At 41.9% G+C, this 20,305-nt stretch overlaps 1 protein-coding gene across 3 annotated transcripts in view; it reads right to left on the reverse strand.

The window, feature by feature from the left end:
• Positions 1-19,125, reverse strand: part of XRCC2 (X-ray repair cross complementing 2) — a 35,634-nt gene extending 16,509 nt beyond the window's left edge. Inside the window, exons 1-3 of one of the 3 annotated variants that reach the window (XM_030264250.4) lie at positions 19,007-19,125; positions 14,507-14,588; positions 4,836-8,950 (exon numbers count right to left, since the gene is read on the reverse strand). In XM_030264250.4, the coding sequence (XP_030120110.4) occupies positions 8,235-8,950; positions 14,507-14,588; positions 19,007-19,045 (837 nt within the window). In that variant the 5' untranslated portion in view covers positions 19,046-19,125 and the 3' untranslated portion in view covers positions 4,836-8,234. The other 2 variants (XR_012054416.1, XR_012054417.1) reach the window with 2 other exon arrangements.
• Between the last annotated feature and the right edge of the window lie 1,180 nt (positions 19,126-20,305).

The raw sequence follows: 20,305 nt of genomic DNA on the forward strand, positions 1-20,305 counted from the left end.
GGAGAACAACATGAACGCAGCCTATAGCACAATCAAAACCATTAAAAGCCAAAGGCCACTTGTTTGGCAAAGCTGCCCTATACGCAATATTTTTAGACCTGTTTTTGTTAGAACACCTTAAAACAGACCTTTAAGCTTTGCTGTTTTCATGGCAGAAGCCTGGGCAAGTTGCAGCCTCAACCATCTTCTACGTTTCCTTTGATGAATTAAAAATGAGTACTTGAACAAGACCATCAACTAAAAGTCTGCAAAAAAGCAATTCCTTATTCAGGAGTACTTAAGGCTTTTATACAGTTTCACAGGATTGGGGGGGGGGGTTGGGGTCTTTGTATCAAAACTACGCTCTGACCTCTCTTTTCTTCTGTATTCAAAACCTAACGTCACCCTGCCCAGGATTATCCAGATCTGCTTTTCAGTATCAGGACCAATTAACTGGTGAGAAGGAAAGCTGTGGGGAAACAAGGCGAGTCCAAAACGAGATGAGGCTTCAGTCTCTACTCCAGTCTCCACTTGTATTTATTCTGGTTTCCAGCAGGCTTCTTTTGGCAAAGAGAGATTTACTGCTTGAGCTTTGGCACGGTGTTTCAGACAGGGAGGAGAGCTGGGACAGGAGACCGCAGTAAGAAAATGTACCTTGCATTCAGTTTTCATTAAACAAAAGGATTTCTCCATTTCCTTTGAATGTCCTCTTCTATGTCATGATGGCTTTGCAAGATGAAATTCCTTCTGTCCTATCTGGTTTTGGAGAGTCTGAAAGCCTACCTGCTTCCCAAATATAATGGTTTTGGCTTCAAATAAATAACAGGACAACAGTGACACTGAAATAATCCAGAGCAGAGAGTAGCTAGGACCAATTCTACATACTGAGAATTCAGCAGGTTTTTTAATTTTGCACTGATATTTAATGATTTCTTATCCTAACAGAAAGCACTTTTGTTTGTGCCACCTTTATCTTCCTAGAAGCTAAACCTTGCTCTTGGAGAAAACAGGCTGTAGGATCAAAAGATCTAGAAAACCAGCCTTGTAATTCTGTGTCTGCATTTTTATCATCTTCAGTCTCTAATTCAGCTGTGCTGCACATGTAAAAGTGCAAATTCAGAAGGAATAGTTCAGAGTTTGACTTTTGGCTTTCAGATCTGCAGAATTTTCTTCATACCCAGTGAGTTCATTTAAACACCTGCCTGCAGTGCTGCCTGCTCTATGTTCTAGCACTCTCTCCTACTTTTCCCATTGTCCATTGTATCTTTTATCAATCCATGAGTGGAGCAACACTGTGTTGAGGAATGCACAGCCCAAACCAGAGTATGTTTTTGTTCAAAAAATAAACCCAAAGAATATTCTTTCCTTGCCTTTGGGGTAGGATACCACACACACTCTGTCTTACCAGAAAAGGAAGTATTGGGAAATTTTGTTTCCTAGAAGAGCCATTAGAAGCAGCAATAAAACTTAAACCAAGGCAAAGAGAAAAGCCTGTTTTGTAACTTTGACACTCTGTAATGCTGCTCTTTCTCGTTACTATTTGGTTCACAGCCAGCACAGCCATGAGGGTGGGTAAAGTGTCACCGAGACTGGTGGATGCAACCTGTGTCCTTCATTCAGAGCAGGAAAACCATTTGAGCTTCTCTACAAACCAGAAGTGACTTTGACACAAAACACAGGCATGAGATCCCACCAGAGCAGAGCTATGGAATTTGATCAGAATGAGTGACAGGGTTTTCCTTTAGTGGCGTCTGTACTCTGCGACAGTGGTTGGGTGTCACTGCCACCACATGTGAGCACTGTGCAGCTCTAGAGGGGAGCAGAGCTGGCTCTCCCTGTGCCAGGAGGGATGCCAGGAGCAGTGCCCTGGCCCAGGAGCTGTGCTGTACCTCCCAGCAGGTGCCCCCAGGTGAGTCTCCTTCAGGCTGTGCTGTGCTGCTCAGTCACAAGGGTGAATTACTGACATCAGTGTCAGCTGATCTGCAACCAGCAAAGACCTGAGCATGTCAGAAATTCCCATTTTCACCACTGAGAAAAGCTGATTTGCTACCGTGGCATGATGAAAATCAGGCATATTAGGATTTCCCTCCTGAATCCAGAGGGGCCTCACTGACTCCTCTGCCATGGTGGGAGATGGAACCTTTCCTGAGCATTTAGCAGCCAGCAGTGGGTCATGAACACACTCTGGCAGCCACGAGGCAGCTGAGCCCTGCCTGCCCCCAGCTAGCACTGACTGCTCCTTGATTTAACCACACCTGCGGGAGCAAAGGAAAGAGCTCAGCCAGTTGTTAGGATACTTATGGAATCCCAGAGGACATTTCCACAAAATTGACAACTGTGCTAGTAAGTACTTTTTTGTGTCTGCTTGAGGGACTGAAATGTCTAAGTTATTATCTGCAGCAGGGACTTCAGGCTTAATAGGCTCAGAGTGCTTGTGCAGGCCATGCAATCAATGGGAAGGGGCATGTAGTGTCAGCCTGCAAGATTTGTTGCGAACAGGACTGCAGAATAATCATATTTGGAATGCCTCCATGGATTTTAAAGATGGTGAGCCCTTTCCTTTTACTGCGTGGGCTATTCAAATTCCTGCCTCCATTGGCTCCTGTAACCTCATTGCCTACGCAACTGGTCTATAGCATTTGCCTAGGGGATTCATAATTTTTTTTTAAAGCATCTTTTTTTTTCTGATGGGTGAAAATACAAGCACCTGTGTAATTTCACGAAATGTGATTTTATTGTCAGAAAAGTGCCACTGATGCATATGGTAATTGAAATGCAAGCAGTGTCAGTAGTATCACTGCAGAACCACTAAGTTAAGGCATTAAAAAAGGATGAGGGGAAGTTTAGCCATGACCTTGTAAGTGAATGCTCTTCATCATGGACAAGATTGCTTAGCAGCCATGGGGACAGGGTGGCCTCCCACCAGTTTCCTGCTTCCCAGAAGGGGTTGAATGGTGTCCCATCTCCAGCTGTGACACAAGCTTCCAGTGGCAGTGTGTCCACCAGGACATGCTCACAGGAATTCAGAGGAGCAGAACAGCATCTCTGCTGGTGTCTCCTCTCCAGCCAGGTTTTCCTCTTCATGGTGGCTGCAGGCTGCTCCTGCAATCCCCTGACCTTTTGAGTGTGCTGGTTTTAGCTAAGCCATCCTTTGCTACCATGGACATTTTTCTACAGGCTCTGGAGAGAAATGAAGCCCTTTGCCTGCCAGCTTTTGATGACCAAATGGCTCTCCTGTTTCCCATACTTCAGCAAAGCCTTGAGGAGCTCCCCAAACAGCCTCCCCTTTTCTCAACCTCTTCTTCTCTCCCTTCCCTCCTCAAAGAGATATTAGGATGGAGACAGAACTGTCAGTGATGGAGCCTGAGATGTGTCTCACAGACAGTACTGCCTACCACAGCATGGTCTGCTCCATCAGCAGTGTGAGAGTGTGCAGATATTCTAAGTCAAAATTCCTATTCATCCCTTGACAGGAGATGTAGAGTCCATTCCTTGACCTTTACCAAGACACCTTTGGTGCCTTGACTTCTGTTTGCTACTGCAGGAACCTCACAGCTTAGCCTCTTTTTGGAGCAATGGTCTAAAATCTTGTCCCTGATATTCAAACCCCAAGATTTCTTCTCTTTCCTATCTCCCCCACGGCTAGGAGGTCTTTAGCACAGGCCCAGCGAGATGTATGAGAAAGAAACCTGGCAAAAGGTTTAAATTAACTCTAGTGGTTGTGCCAACTCCTGCAGAATGAGAGTGCCAAGATGCAAACATGGCTGTTCACCAGCATTTGGCAAGGCGGTGACATCTTGTCACCGCTATCCTGGAGTACTGAGGCCCACACAGGTACAAGGACCAGCTGGCTGGGGCACGATGCAAAGCAGGGTGGGAAAGCAGAGGGAAGAGTGCCAGACTTTTCCCAAACGAAGTCACAGCCCCATTTCTTCAAAATCATCTACTCAAATGTGACATTACTCCTGATTGCCAACAGAATCAAGCCTCCACAGCTACTTACCACTTAACTGATGTGTCACATGGGTTCAAGTCCTCCCCCAGGACTGGGTAGCCCAGTCTGTGCTGGTAATAAAGAGTGCACATAAACCCTCAGCAAAGGAGAGAACAACTCACTTTCAGTGAAACTTGCTCCTGACACAGAAAGCTGCAAGAGTGCTCTGGAGCTAAGTGCTGACTGTTGGGAAGGTGCCTAGAGCTGGAGGGAAAAAAAACCCAACATAAAATGTCTGCTTTTACATTTAATTCCTCCTGGGTTCAGAGCAGCAGAGTTTTATATTTTCATTATAAATATGCTGTAAAGCATCTACATAGTGGAATACATATTCCCAGGTGGGAACAACGTACAGGTCCACTCTAGTCAACCATCTCCTTGGAAGTATTACCATGCTAGATCAGGTCTGTGAAGTTCATGGGCCCTTCTGTCACACTCCACATTTTTCACAGCCCAGTGCCACTCTGGCGTTTTCTCTCACACACAGGGATGGCCTGACCTTTGATTTCAGAGACTTCTGCAGGACATCAGTTCTCCAGCCAGATCATGTACATGCATTGTACTCATGTTCCTTTACCTGTCTGAAATTTTTTTCCATGGCCAAAGTCTTCCATGCCCTTCCAGTGCCTCCCCTTCTTTACAAAATGCAGAGTCCTGTGCTATTCTGTAGCTGTTGGACACACTACACCTCTCTGCAGCTTTTACACAGGAGAGAAATCACTGCATTTTCCTACACCAGCTGGAGTTTGGTGCTGTGGCACAGCTTTATCCTGAGGTGGGCATTAAGTTTGGCATCAGGCTTGGTGATAGCAAAATGATGTTGCCCATCGCCCCAGTATGACACTTGCATATCAAAAGTACATTAGAATAAAGAAGTTCAAGAGACATTTTATTAGAGAAGCCACTGAAAAGTAAAAAGTCATGTTCCTCTTCAGACACAGTCCAAGGCTTCTATACAGCTGCCATCAAAGTGGTATTTCCTCTTCCTCTGTCCATTACTCTCCAGCAAAAATACAACTGCAGGTGTGTTTCTATGAGAGAACATTTATCTTCTGCCATTTCCGAACTCCAGGGAAAATTAAGTTTCTGAGATTACTTATATAAGAAAAAGGAAACTTGAATTTCATGTGCAGGAGCAAACTTAAACCAAGCAAACTGTTATTTGTATTTTATTTGCTCTATAAAAAGCCTAGGAATACAAAGAACTTTTAACTGAATATAAAACTCAACATTTTCTTTCCAGGTGTCTATAGAAATAACATTTTAGTAGAAAATAAATACAAAACCTGCAAAATATCTTAATTTGGTTTTGCTAAGAAGCCCTCTTGCTATGAAAAGAATGGGGGAAAGGGTGAACTAGTTCCTCTTTATTTCAAGCTTGCTGCTTTAATTCCATGTTGCATATGAAACAACAAACAAAATTCTAAGGAATGTAAAAAGTTCCTGTGTCTACAAAAGCCTTAATAATACCACCCTGAGCTGAAGAACAATGGCACTGACATGAAAGGATTTTCATTTATAAGAAATATCTGGCTAAATCTGAGTTCAGGAATACATGTATTGCATGCTTTTCTGCAGGGCTGATTTAAACCAGACCTACTAACCCGAAATGTGCTTCCTCCCTGGGAGACTGAGCTGCAGCAGCTCAGGGCACCTCAGGTGAGACAGTGGGCTGGAGACAGGGTGGTACCTCAGGTCTAGGTGAAAGAGGAGAATCTGCATTAAATAGAGTATTCCAGGTATAATGCTACCTTTCATACACTGTTCCTGGCTCAAAAGGATGGACTGCAGTCTCCACTAACTACAGTCAGTACAAAATTTTGAGAAAATTCTCCACCTAAAAAATGGCAAACCCCATGTTTAATGCCCACAGGACATTAAGGTACAAACAAAATTGCTGCTTTCCATGTTCTTTATCACTGCATCTTTCTGAGACTTGTATCCTAAAGGTTCATTTTTCCAAATGGCATAATTTTGGCAAAGGATGAGGTCAGTGAACTCCCAAATTATACACTGCCTATCCCTCCTGCAGCATTACAGGGATATGCAGATGCTCAGCACCTCAGAAATCCAGGCTTGCTATACAGCTAAAACAAATCTGCAGAGTGTGAATATTACAATTACCAGAGAATTAAAAAAATCTGTCTGCATTCAAAGTAAAAATAAAACTGGGAAATTTCAAAATTTCCTGAGGTGCTCTTTTTGATCAAGTAGAACTTTGGCTTCGTTTCAATTTAGGCATTTCTTTTATAGTACAATGCAAAATACAAAATACATTGTGAATAATATAAAAGCTTTTTTTTTTTTTCCCAGATGGGAATGCCAGAACATATCCATTGTTTTTTGTTTTTTTTTTTTCCTCAAGCATATTCTTTAGCAAATATGATTTTATGAAGAAGTTAACCATCAGTGGAGTTGTATTCTCCAATGGAAAGGGGGGCTCTTTGTTTTTTATTTTTTTTTCTAGTAGAAATTACATAGTCCTAGAATTTTCAGGTTTTAAACTTCTCTAGTTCTACTTGAAATTTTCCATTTTTACAAAAAAATTCAATAATGCCCTTTATCATAGTTAATAGTGAAAGTGTCTACTCATGGTAAACTATTTAACTTGAGTCCACTCTAGGTTGAGTGGTTGCTATATATTTTTTCATAGATTCATGAAGATTTTGAAATAAAATACATATTGGTGCTGATGGATGAGAAAGCACAAATGAAGTGACATTCTATAAAACCATCAGCTCTGGGGAGATGTTGAAAAGGCAAAGTTTGTTCGTGTGTCAAAGAACTGATGGTGAGAAGAAGTGATCAGATGGAAGGTTTAAAATGAGAAGGGAAAAAAGGAAGTTTTCCCATAGAAAGAATTATTAAACTAAACTCATTGTGAACAGACACAGTTGAAACCAAGATTCCAGACATACATTCAGCTTGAAAAAGCTGCTTCAGAAGTCAGGAAATTCAAAGGTGTCTCACAACAGAGTTTTATAGGCATCTTCCTCAAAAAGATACTGAGCTAGATACTTCTTCTTAATATGCATTTTTGTTAATAATCTCTTCAATCTAAACTATAAAACGTGCTATGCAACATGACTGAACAAACATCGCTGTGAGAAGTATTTCCCCCTTGTTTGAGTAATTTGAATTTGTAAGCTAATGTAAGTTTTTGTGTTAAATAATGTACCGTGTGCAATTTTCTTTCTTGTAAAGTACTTTGAAGCTTTCAAAGGGCACTCTAGGTTCATAAATAATGTGGTGTTCTTTGCCAGAACTGTAGGGCATTTTCTCTTAAGTTCTGAATCTTCTTTGCCAGAATTGCAACATGTTACATGCCAAATCCTACACACAAATGTTCTACATGTAGCAAATACATATTGGTAAAGACCAGAGGCATGGCATTCCTGGATTTCTTAGAGAGAGTGGGCAAGGGAAAGAAGTGGAAAGAAATAATGAGGAAGGGCAGAGAAAAAAGTCTGTGCATCATTTTAAAAAATGAAAAACTACAAAAAACAACCTCCACTCCCAAAATAACCCATAACTTGCACTTAATTATTTCCAAAAACTAAACTGTTTGCTGCATGCAGCACAAGCTCACAGGTACTCAGAGCTGGGTCTTTACTTTTCCTTCAGTTTTGGAAACCAGGTTTTTCAATGCCAGACATTTTTAAGGGTCAGAACACCTGCAAATCCTTCTCCTCTGAGCACCTGCTAATGTAAATGAAGAGGCTGAGAGCCAGGAAAAGCAGCACAGTCAGGATCACCATTATTTAACAGGCTGTGAAAATGAATCTTCTTCAGGCAAAATCGGCATTTCTTATGGCCAAAGCTACAGGGAATAAACCAAGGCCCATGTTTATAAAGTGTGAACTCTGTCCTCTTTGCAACCTCTGCCACAGACAAGTAGGATCCTACTTCTGCAGCTTGGAAGAGGAGGAGTGTAAAGCAGCAAGACCCAGAAATTCCAACCGGCATTTGGCCACATGGGTTAGACTGCTGAAGGACACCAGGACTTTAATGCGTCTTTGGTTACCATTTTCTTGATTAAGCACAAACAAGTAATGTCAACAGGCCTCTATAGTTTGGATAGAATTTCTGACATAATTAAAAAATTTTACCATTCCCTGCCCTTCACTGAATTTCAAGAAAATTGTGACAATTATTAATCACCCAGCAACAACCAGCTAGTTGAAAAGTTACTAGAAGGTACTTAGACCTAATCAGGCCTTAAGCACCAGGATTTGATAAATGTTTACTAAATAAACTGATGTTAAAACTGAACTCCACATTCTGCAACACTAAATGAACGTTTTACTATCTGGTTTCTTTTGCGGTGGCAAGAAACTACAGTAAAAGCTTTGCTGTTGGCAGAATTACACTGCTTAGAGAAAAACATCCTGTGCGTTACCATTTGCTGCCATGATTTACAGAGATATGGTCTGTAGTCTGTATCAGTTTCGTGTGGAAGTTTTAAAGGTAAAAAGCTTTCTGCAGAGTTTGCAGATTTCTGCATTAGTGTTTGTGTTGTTGCAAAGAGGATCAAGTGGTGCTGTGTCACAAGCTTTTCAAGGAAGTTAGCACATTTCTTCAGGTTCATCTCCTGCAAGGTAAGACTCTCCCCTCCATTGCTTCTGTCTATCCAATAGAAAGCTGATAAACTGTCTAAAAGCAAAACACAGAGTGAGGGATGAGCACAGAACAGGTTTTCTAGAGAGTAGAGAGTGAGGAGTAACTGAGTGCTACTACTGCAGCTCACAAGGAAAAGCCTTCCCAGGCATTGCTTTATCATTTCTTCTGTCCCTTGTGCCAGTCTGTTCTCAAGAATGGTGACCAGCCGGAGCATATCAAAATGGTAATCGGTGTCAACAAACATGACTTCTACTTCCAGGCCTCCTTCTGCTTTGGGAATGATGCAGCGTGCTATTAGGTGATAAAGCATTTCTGTTTTTCCCGTCCCTTCTGGGCCATGGAATTCAATAACATCTCCTGTGCAAAAACAAAGCAGCACCTTGTCAGGTGAGAGCATTTATAGCCCAGAGTTGATTCTCAGTGTTTTCTGAACCAATACTCACTATTTCACAAGTTGGAAAATGCATTTTATTTGACATTCATAAAATGGTTTAAATCCTGGTTAGCATCCACCAGAAGATATTTCTGTTTTCAAGAAAGGCCTCTAAACTGAAGTTAATCAACTGTGAACAAAGGTTGAAAGCCTCTGCCAGCACCATCTAGGAGATTTCCATCAATAAAAGGTTGGCAACTGGATTTCATCTGTATCATTACAGGCAGATAAAGGCAGAAGAGGAAGCTGCTACACAAAACTGGCTAAGAAACCATCTATGCACACACAATAAAGAATAACCAAGTAGAGGACTAAACAAAAAAAAATCTGACATATTAGAGGTCATTTCACATAGATGTCACATGCTGCATGTGACAAGATTCCTACAGGAATCTGTGACTGGTGAAGAGAACACCATTAAGTTTATTCTACTGTAGTGATAATAATGTGAAACTGCTTCTTTTGACAAGGGAGACTCAGGGATTCCTTCAACTCCAGGCAACGCCTCTGTCTGAAGCAAAGGATCTCTGTTCATAAAAGGACTCAGCCTAATTACCTCATCCATGTGGGTCACAAAATACATATCATAAAAATTTAAAATGTTAATTAAAAACAGCATTACGCTTCATTAGGAAACCAGTTCTTTTGTTGGATGTGAATGCAAGATACTCTAAAGCCTTATCCAAAGACTCTGATGTCTTGTATCAGAGCAAGACCCTAGAAGAAGTTCATTTATAAGCTGCCCTTTATAAATTTCTAATTTTGGGAACTGGATTATTTATTTATGACATTTTGGATTTTATAGGCAGAAGGGTAATCACATGCAGTAAGGAGAATCACACAACTGTAATTGCAGGAAGGTGAGAAATTTCCATGGCCTTGGCAAGTGCAAATGGCATAACAGCTTTCCATAGGGGGATGCAAGAATGGAGAATTAACTGCAACTTTCCCTAAACATGTCTGTACCTGCCTGAGTTAACAGGGTTTTTCAAGTCACTGCTCAACTTCTAGAGGATGTCCTTATTCACAAATGCCTACAATGTCAAGATGCAGTTTGGGATCAGGGGAGGAGGATGGTAGGGAAGAAACCAAGCTCTTCTCCCTTTGCAGGGGATAAAAGCAATTTACACCTGACGTGACAAGTCTGTCCATTTCAGTGACACTCGGAAATGTGGTTTATATTAATTTCTGATAGTCTGTAATCTATTAAAAAGCTTGATTGCCTCCCAAGCCCTTACTAAGTTGTTCTAAATGGCTCCCGCACTTCTGAGATGAACAATAACTACACATCCTGGGACACAAGTTTTTATTTTCTCTTCCTGCCCAGAGGTCACAGTGCCCAACTCTGACACTTGCAGCCAGTGGCTCTGCTGTCACACAGCCTGTGCCAGAGACCTAACCACACCCTGGCAGGGTGAGATACCAGCTTGGAAGAGCTCCTCCTAAAAGTGCTGGGTAGGTCATTCCCCCCTATTTTGTCTCTTGCAGTATTTTGGAACAATTGTGTAAGGCAGCTCTTGATAAGGAACAAAGTGTATCTTTTGCCACTGGCTGTGACACAAAACTTCTGCCACCCTGACTGGCATTTCTGAATCCAGGCCAGTAACTGAGTGGGGCCAACAGGCAATAGACTGCTTCACCTGCCTTTACAGCAAAATATGACCTGCTGGATTCAAAAATTATTCTGAGAAATGCTTCACTTTTTCTATTTGAAGACATTCTAGCAGGATGTCTGTGTGCTACAGAATGGCACTGGATGAGGGTGATTTTTTTGGCAGAAGTAATACAACTTATTTAAGTAAAAATTCTAAGTTGAATGACAAAAATCATTCTCAGAGGTTTTTGTAGTGGTGGTTTATTAATGTAAACAGCAAAGCACTCCTCAAAGTTTGTCTGACATTGCTGAAAGAGATACACAGCTACCTTGTAGTTTGACCAAGACACTTGAGTTACTCTGAAAACAGTAACAGCTCGGACTGCAAGAAAACCTCAAGAGAGCCGGGGATTTCTGTGCCTTCCTGATTATCCAAGAGCTGCCCACAAGGAGAACGGGTGCAGAACAGGAGCATTTATAGCAACATCTATAAATGTAGGTTTCATTGAATTAGCAACCAGGCTGTTACAGTAAGATAAGAGGGGAATTTCATTTCTCTGGATCAGAGAGGACAAACCATGACACAGCAAAGGAGGAAGTGAGGCCAGCAACGTTTTTAAGAAGCCTCTGACACGCTGACAATAGGTCACAGAAGAAACTGAGTGATCACAACTTGCATCATTCATTAATGTCAAAACAACTTTGAAAGGAGGATTAGTAGAAAGATACTGTCACAGGATGAGAACAGGCTGAGAGGGAGAGCAGGAACAGCCCCTTAACATGGAAGAAAGTTAATGGGAATTTTTGCTATTAGAATTGGTGTTGGCAGACATTAAACATATCAGTAGATGAATGTTCCATTAGCTTGGCAAAACATGCAGAAGACAAACTAATTGGGTTAATAAAAACTTAAGTTTGTGAAGATTTAACAGATGGAGATGGATGAGTAGAGTGATTTCACATGAAATTCAACACTGGTGAATTTAAGAGTTAGGTTTTAAGGAGTCCCCTAACACATTGCCTGGCTCAGGGCAGCCTAAACTGGCTCATTATGGGCAGACTAAAGTGAATAATAGTCCAGTTCTATGAATGGGCATGCAGGTTAAACTAAATGATGCTGGAGAAATGTACATATTTATGTAAGATTAATATATATTTTAACTGAAACACTGTGTTCAGTCCCGGTCATCAGTTTAGTGTTATGTCTTGAATGAGAAGAGCCTTATTTTTGTCAATAATCAATCCACCTGAAAATGCTGGTTAAACTATTTTCTGACACTGCAGATACAAACAGGCTGTTGGAACACTCAGCAATAGCTTTGTGTGTTGCACATTTTAGGCTACCTTGAAGTTCTTGGGCTGGTCATTTACAATATGGTGCAGAAGCTGTCACTAATATTTATACCATTTAGAAGTGAAGTAGAAAGGCCTAATATTTATTCCAAGTTAATGTTGGGTGTCATGCAATTGCTGAACATCAGAGCCTTACTGACACCCACACCTTCATACCAGCAGCACAGGGGAAATATGACTGGCAATAGTGGAAGATTATTTAATGCTTGTGTCACTTTTGCTCCATTCCAGAAGAGCTTAAATGGTATGTAATTAATGTACTTATGTGCTCTTAAATATTCAAGTCCATCATAATTAGAAGCAGTGGTTAGAGTATCACATTAATACCTATATTACCTGTCCTTATTTTACAGTACCCTGACATGCAAGTTATGAACACTTAACTAAAATGTAACCTTTGGATAGTTTATTGAACTTCATGTATTTGTTTGGTTTAAATTTCATCAGAAAAAAAGAATAATTTAGGTCTTTTCATTGCTTTAATCACAGCATTTTAGATGAAGAGCTGTTCAGTATTGACTTCATGGGCAACTATTACAGAATTCCACAGTGACACATTAAAAGTCAAGTTCATGACAAATGGAGAGGTAGGCCTTCAACAGGGATTTAAGCCTGAATAATAATGTGAACACACATCAAAATAACACATGGGCTCACATGAATACTGTGGTATTAAAAGACAGAGCAAAAATGTAATAAAAGGTGAAGTCCATTTATATATATACAGCTAAAGGGCTGTGCTAATGTTAGGCAGCTTCATTACTGTCAGCCAAAAAGCATGACCAATATGGGTAATAATTGATACCATTTGTTGGAAGCAGAAGAAAAATACAAGTGCTTCAAAAGCTCAATTGGCACAGAGAAACCAGTGATGAATTTTAGAAGGTTTCCAGCCATCTTAGAACTGAGGTTCTGGAACAGTCTTCAGACAGACATGAACAACCTATAAAGCTTTAAGAGCAAATGAGATCATTTGACACGAAATTATGTAACACTATGGACTGCAGGAAGGGCAATTAGTGATCCCCAAGAAAACATCTTAAAATCTGTTTGATCAGTACATAACCAGTTCAGTCTCAAACACTTGTTCGTTGGGTGTAAAGTTGACTAAAAAATACCAAACACCCAGACTAAAAGACCATTTAATATTTATGTTTTGAAAAAAATACAGTAAAATCTCATTCTCTAAAAAATATTAAGAATTTGAGAGCCTTGTGAAGCATACACCAATTTCACTCCTGGCCCTTAATTCTTCTTGTAACACAGCAGTTCAGAAATGAGAGTATTTAAATATTCTTCTGTGCTCTACCTGCACTGGCTTAGCAGTATTTCTCCACCCTTTATCATTGTTATGTCACATTGGAAACTTTCAGGGCAGGAATCATGTACTGCTAAAGCCCACGTGTCTTCTAGTGCTGCAAAACAATACACAAAGGCTCTCACAGTGACTGTGTTTGAAGACCAAGCATCATTTCTCATTTATTATCCTGATTCTTTTTATTCCTTTTTCTGCTCTTTCCTCTGAACATTCCATATTTGTGGGAATTCAAACTGCAGACAAGTGTGCTGCTAACCACTGAAGCCACATAGTCGCCCTATGAATATGAAATCCACTCACTCGTACATAAATTCCCCAACAGTAGTACCTCACCACTGATCCTTACAGTTTGCCACTCATATGCCTTTTTTCATATTATTTTTAATCTTAGTGTAATCAGTGTGATCAGAGTTGTCTCTTCAATCATGAAATTAATGAAATTTCACACAATCTGGAAAATCAGTCTGACTTCCTGAATAATGTGTTATTTTCTGTTTAGTTCACCAATTTATTTCATTAAAATATCCAATCTTGATCTTAAAATTTCTTGTACTGGTGTTATTGAAAGCTTACCCCATTTCTCCAATCTGAAATTCTCGTTCACTCACTGAAGGTCTCTATGAGCCATGTTGATCCTGACACTGTGAACTCATTCAACTAATTAGTACCTATGTCCATAATGGAATTGTTTATGAAGTTCTAGTCTAAGTATCCTTAGGATTTTTCAAGCCAAGACTGAATGGCTTGATGACTTGGCTTCACTGAAAAATGCTGTTTGCTCATGCTCCTTATCCTAATTTACCCAGACAACTCTGCATCACTGAACTCTCTGCTATTTACTGAACGTCATGTTCTTTGCAAATTTCTGCAGTTATGACTTTGTGGCGGTTGTCAAGACCACTGATGAAAGAAACAAACAAAGAGGTTTAATGACAGACTCTAGAACAAATTGCTGGGAAACTACTGACACTGACCAATGAGCTTGGTATTTACTCACCTACACCTGTGTCTTGATATGCATAAAGTAGATTTTGAGGCCTATTTAATAATATTTTTAAGGGTGACTTGACATTATTCCATTTTATCTAGTTTGTATTGAACTACATCAACAATTAGAATTCTGATCTAGGGCAAAATAATTTACTTGTATGCTTATCTCTGAGAATAGTTTTACACAAACATTTTTCCATAAATGGGATGAAGACACATTTTTACCATGAACAGGAGATCCTTCCTCAGCAAACAGACAAGGTTCAAGATTCTTCAGAGAACTTCTGCCCTCAAGTCGTGCAAGCAGCTTTTAAAGACAAGACAAAGAGCCATGCTGTTAACTTAAAATAATGAACCTCAGGACACAAATTTAAAGGATTCTAAGAACTGACAGTTTTCCTAACTAACAGTCCTATTGAAATATTAGCCTCATTTAAAAAATGTTTTCATAAATACATATGGAAATGTATAGGCTGGACTAGAGCAACAGAAGGTCCCAGCCTTACAAACAAGGAGCACACATTCAGTGGCATTGAGGACTGGAGATAGGAGGATAAATAAAGTTTAAAAAGCAAAGGCTGCTCAGGGACATTAGTAAGAGGGATCACCTCCAGTACACAGCAGTGCTGCCATTCCAAAGAACAAAGGGAAAGAACATAATTTGTAACAACCATCACCTCAAAAAAAAAAAAAAAAAAAACAACTGGCTGAGAGGTGAAACCTAACTCATCAACAATCCCCTGAGCCAGCCTCTCTGAGCATTTATAAGTAAAACCATGTGCATTTCACCTGAAAAGTTACACAGGACTCCTCTGGGCTACAATCCTATTATATCATAGTTACTTGTTCAAACAGAGTATGGATTAAGAATGTTCAAAAGTAATTAGTCACCAGTGGCTCTGCAAGAACCTTTCTAAAGCAAGCTTGAATTTGTTAAGCAAGTTCTCCAAAGCCCCTCATAAAGTAAGTCCATTGTAAAACTAATTAGTTCAAAGATCATGGACAGTTTCTTAAATGGAGAGGTATTTGCATAGCAAGTAGACAGGTATCCACAAAACCTGTGTTATTAGTAGTTCTGGCACACTGTGTAAAGCAAGAATGAACATTTTCCCTGGTACAAGAGCTTTTATTCCTTACATGTATTAGCACACATGGGAAAGGACATATTGAGATGCTCAGTGTCACCAGAGTACCCACCCTAGTGCTAAATACTACATTCCCCAAGACACCCAGATGTCATTTAAAGATGTAAACAAAACAAATCCTGTTTGGTTTTATCCCATCCTCAAGACCAAAAGAGCAGTAAGCACACACCTTCAAACAACTGCTGCCTTCTCTTGCTTTCCCCCTTGTCATATCCATGAGCAACACTTGCTCTGAATGATCTTAAAAGTTCTTTGAACAGTTGTGTGTGTTTGCCTTTAAGAGTAAAATAAAACTCCATTAAATGGTCCTGAATTTGCTTCGAGTGGTCACAATGGGAATCTAAGTGTGACATTTTCATTGACATTTTAAGATTCTCTTCCATTAACAAAATGTCAATGTGTTTGCCTTGGCCTCTTCACGTGTATCCAGGAGAGTTTTCTCATTTGTCCTCTGAAGGGCCAAAAAACCACTCGAATTGACCTTGCTCTGGATCAGCAGGTCGTTCCATTACACTTCACACATTTGTGCAGCACAAAACACACACAGCGAACTCCTGGGAACCAGCAGGGTTCCATGATCTGGACAAAGCAAAAATCCAGATGGACATATGTACATAAGAATACAGGAATGTAACTTGGAGCACAAAACCCAGCAGCTCTTAAGTACCAAGAGGGCCTTGGCAGATCCTGCATGTGCAGCTCTTCTGGCCCTGGCTACCAGTGAAGAGAGGCTGCACCCACTGGGAAGAACCAGGAATCTCCCATCTTTTTGTCAGCAGTGGAAATTGAGGGAAAGAGGAAAACCACCACAGGCTGCTGCTTTCTGATGCTCTTCACTTCTTAGCAGAGGAAGCACTGCTGCAGCACATAGGGATAACAGGGGCTAAATGATGGGCACTGCTGGGGCCAGCAGTCAAAACTACTGCTGGCCTAAACACATTGCTGCAGCCTCCTGCTCCTAAATTAATTTGTACACTGACAAATATATCCTCTGTTTATTTTCTTTGGAACAGTGAGCTCCTCTCCTGTCCTCTTAGACTATCAACTCTTTAAGTTTACTGAGAGAGAGTAAATTGATCTCCATCTTTTAAAGATTAATCTGTTGTTATTTAAATGACAAGTTTATGTATTAATTTTAAATAACTACAGGTGCTTTCTCTGAGCACTGCTCATGAAGGTAATTTATGGTAATTTGCTGATGATAGCACACCTGTGTTTTTATCAAGCTTGTATTTACTTCCGAGTTCTGAAGCAGAATCTCCAAAGGCACTTGCCTCATTAGTGCCATGCTGGGAGCAACGGGGTTCCTGGCAGAAACAGCCAACAATTTTCCTTCCTCTCACAAAGGTTTGTCCACAGTGCAGCAGAAGTGATGGAAGCAAAGCTGAGGTGAGACACTGCAAAGGCAGCCCTCACCTCTGCCCACATTACACACAGGCACAGCACGGGCTGCCCCAGCAAGAGTCACCTTGGCTCTGTTCCAGGGGAGGCATTCCCATTTTGCCTCCTCACGTGTTCTGGAATATGAGAGGGGGAGAAATCTAGAGCATATAAAGGGTAATCTGGAGGGTGGATGTCATGTGTCCCAAGATTTGTCACAGACAATGAACAGAACACAGCAGGACAGCACCCCTGGAGAGAACCTTAGAGAGGGAAGAGCTTAGAAAAAATTCCCAAGTAAATTTCAAATCCCCTATTAGAGACTTCTGATTCTATAATCAAAACATAATCAGAACGTAGGTGCTCATTTCTTCCTCTCTAAGCCTCTCTTCACCGTTTTTTTACACAAAACACCACCCTTTAGTAACCTGCTAGTGGTAGCTGCTCACTCTTAGGTATTCTTTGACAATGCAATTATGCCAGCAAGAAACTGCACAGATGTGCAGTTACATGTGGAGAATAAGCTGTAGAGCAAAAGTTCAGCAGCAGCTGAGTTAAATGTCATTAATGACAAAGCTGATGGGACTCAAATATTTCAGCTATGCATTTTATAATTTATTGTCCTTTTAATAAACAAATATGCATATGGAAAGTCCCACTGACTAATACGTGACATGCTCATACTCTGTTGGTTTCAACAGAGCTGAGCATCAATGCAAGCACACACATAGGTCTTGTCAGGAATGAGAGATTACTTCATTAAAATGTTAAAGAAATTCAAATTAAATACTCCAGCTCTGGTAGAGGCTGTGAGCTAACCTACAGGCTATTTACACATACAAACCTATCTTGAGTACTAGACAAAATTTAATTCTCAACCACTATAACCACTCTGACTGAGCTTTTGTAAACTTTGGGCATGAAGACATATGCAAGCTATTTATCATTACTTTCATTGTGATAAACCAAAGGTGTTTTGTAAGAAGTTCTAATTTGTTGTATTAATTACATTCAATAATGAAAGCACAATACTGCGGTCTCAGTATAACTCAGTAAAATCTGACTTTATGCATGACACTATTAAAAGAAGTATTGGTTTAAATTAAGTGTTTTCTGTTTCAAGTACTTTTACCATTTTTTGTCTGGACACTGTATTCATACACTGACTTCTCTTAACCCAACTGGTTCTCAACTCCTCCCTCGTTCCAGGTTGGATATCCACCCACTGCAGGCAGTAGATGCCATAAGCATTCCCTGTCAGCACCACTCATGTGGACAAATAAATGCATTTACCCCTTGGATGAAGAGCACAGCTCACGTCCTTAATTCGTGTCTATTTGCCAGCAGTGGACATCTGGTAGTAATTTTTTTTTTAAAGTGTCAAAAAGGCTTAAAAGCCCAAGTCCCACTAAAAACCACACAGAGCTTTACCAATAAATACTATCACACTTTTCTCTTTTATGTGAACAGCATATTCCGGTATAGTTACACACAAATCTCCAAGAAATTAAGTTGCTGATCGCAAGTGGAAGTTTCTAACAAACAAAACATCCAGAAATGAAAAAAATATCAGTATCCGTGATACTGCACGTCCTTACAGTTAGGAGGAGAAACTGGTGGTAGAGTTCTCTGTTTCTTCAACGAACTAATAACAACACAAGATCCCAAAACACAAACCTCTTTTCTCCTAAAGAGGAGGAAAGCAATTTCACCTTACAAAATGTTTATTTATAGAATCATAAGGCCGGAAGAGACCTTTAAGATCATCAAGTCCGAACCTTTAAATTAAACCTTCCTCATAGGTCTTCTTCCTTAGGAACTGCCTCCAACGCTTGGGAAGGGAGGGCGAACGGAATATTTATAAAGGAATTATCGAGACACTCGAACCAAGCTCCCCCCCTCTGCAAGAAGCGCCCATGGCAGGAATCCACCCACATCCCGACACAAAGGCAGAACAGGGACCCGGGGAACCCCGATCCCTCCCGGATCCGCGGGAGCTCCACCGGGAAAGCCCCCGCGGCCTTCCGGGGGCGGCACTCCCTCCCTCACGCACCGCCCCTCAGAGACCCGCGGGGCTGCCGCGCGGGTGAGGCGGGGGGGCTCAGCGCGCCCCTTTTCCCCGGCTGCAGCCTCGCCCGGCTCTCCCCGCCCGTGTGCCCGAGCCCGGGGCTGCGGGAGCGGGGCGGGGGCCGCGCCTCACCTGCGTGCCCGACTCCGCCCCGCCGAGCGCGTCACCCATGGCGGCCCCGCGCCCGCCGCCCCGCAGCGCCCCCGCCCGGCCGCGCCCTCTGCGCCTGCGCGGCTCGGCCCTCCGGCAGCGCGGGGAGGAGCCTGCGGGGTCTGGAGTTGAGGGTTCGAGTCCCGCCTCCGGCTCAATTCGCGGCCGCCCACCCGCCCCAGCCTCGTGTGTGGTTTGGGGTTGCTTGGAGGCGGCTGGGAGAATCAGAGTCAAATAGGTTGGAAAAGAGCTCAATACTGTTATGAACAAAACAGCCTGGCTGGGACACTTCGGCTTGGGCTAAGTACCGGCATTGAAATGTTAAGTAGTCAATTGCTCCTGGGAATCACCTACAACCCCGCCTACACTAGGACCTGAATGCAAAATAATCCAGTGAAATCATGGGAGGGGGTTTTGGGGATGAAAACCACCCCTAAATGGAAAAGATGGGCACAGTGGAGGGGGCTGGATGGGTGTACTCATTAGGGAAAAGGGAACCCCATCTCTAGTTTGTGTTTAACCTGTCACCATAACCTGCAGAGGACCAGATTGGACTGGGGTGTGGGAAGCAGGAGCAGAAGGGCATTTCTTCGTGGTCCTGCCAGGAGGGAAAGAGGGGAGGACAGTCTGCTGGGACTCCGGGTGTGGACTGCCCACCACTTCGCCTCCAGCTGCTGGTGTGCCCTGGGACCCCTGCGGAGCTGAGTATTAATAAAAGCATAGACCCTGATCATTTCAAATACAACTTATGACTGAACATCATCATACCAAGCAGACTGAGTGCCATGCCCAGTCTTTCCCTAAACAGGAATGGTGACTTTCCCTCTATGGACTGTGACTCCACTGCCTCCCTGGGCTGCCATTCCAGTGTCTAATCGCTCCTTCCAAGAATAAATTCTAACTGTTGTCCAACCTGAACCTCCCCTGGCACAGCGTACAACCATGTCCTCTCATCCTGCCCCAAGTTACCTGAGAGAAGAGCCTGACCCCCACCCGGAGACAAGCTGTTTATATATTTTTAAGGACTTGTCTTTCTACAGGTGTGTATGGGTTTTTCCTGCTGGAAAGGGGCAGGTGGCTGGGCTGGTGTGACTCAGGCAATGCTCCTTGGTGACACTGGGTAGCTGTGACTCAAGGGAAGCTCGTTCGCGTGGCTGCAATTAAACACTTGACGCCTGCGAAATTGCTCTTTGCCAGAGCCAGCTATCAATTATGGCTTAAATTAAAAGGGGTCTAGAGTATTTTTAAGAAGTCCCTGGAATGAACAGGGCTTGTGTGATG

Source organism: Taeniopygia guttata, chromosome 2 (assembly GCF_048771995.1).
Source record: "Taeniopygia guttata chromosome 2, bTaeGut7.mat, whole genome shotgun sequence".
NCBI classification, from domain to species: Eukaryota; Metazoa; Chordata; class Aves; order Passeriformes; family Estrildidae; genus Taeniopygia; species Taeniopygia guttata.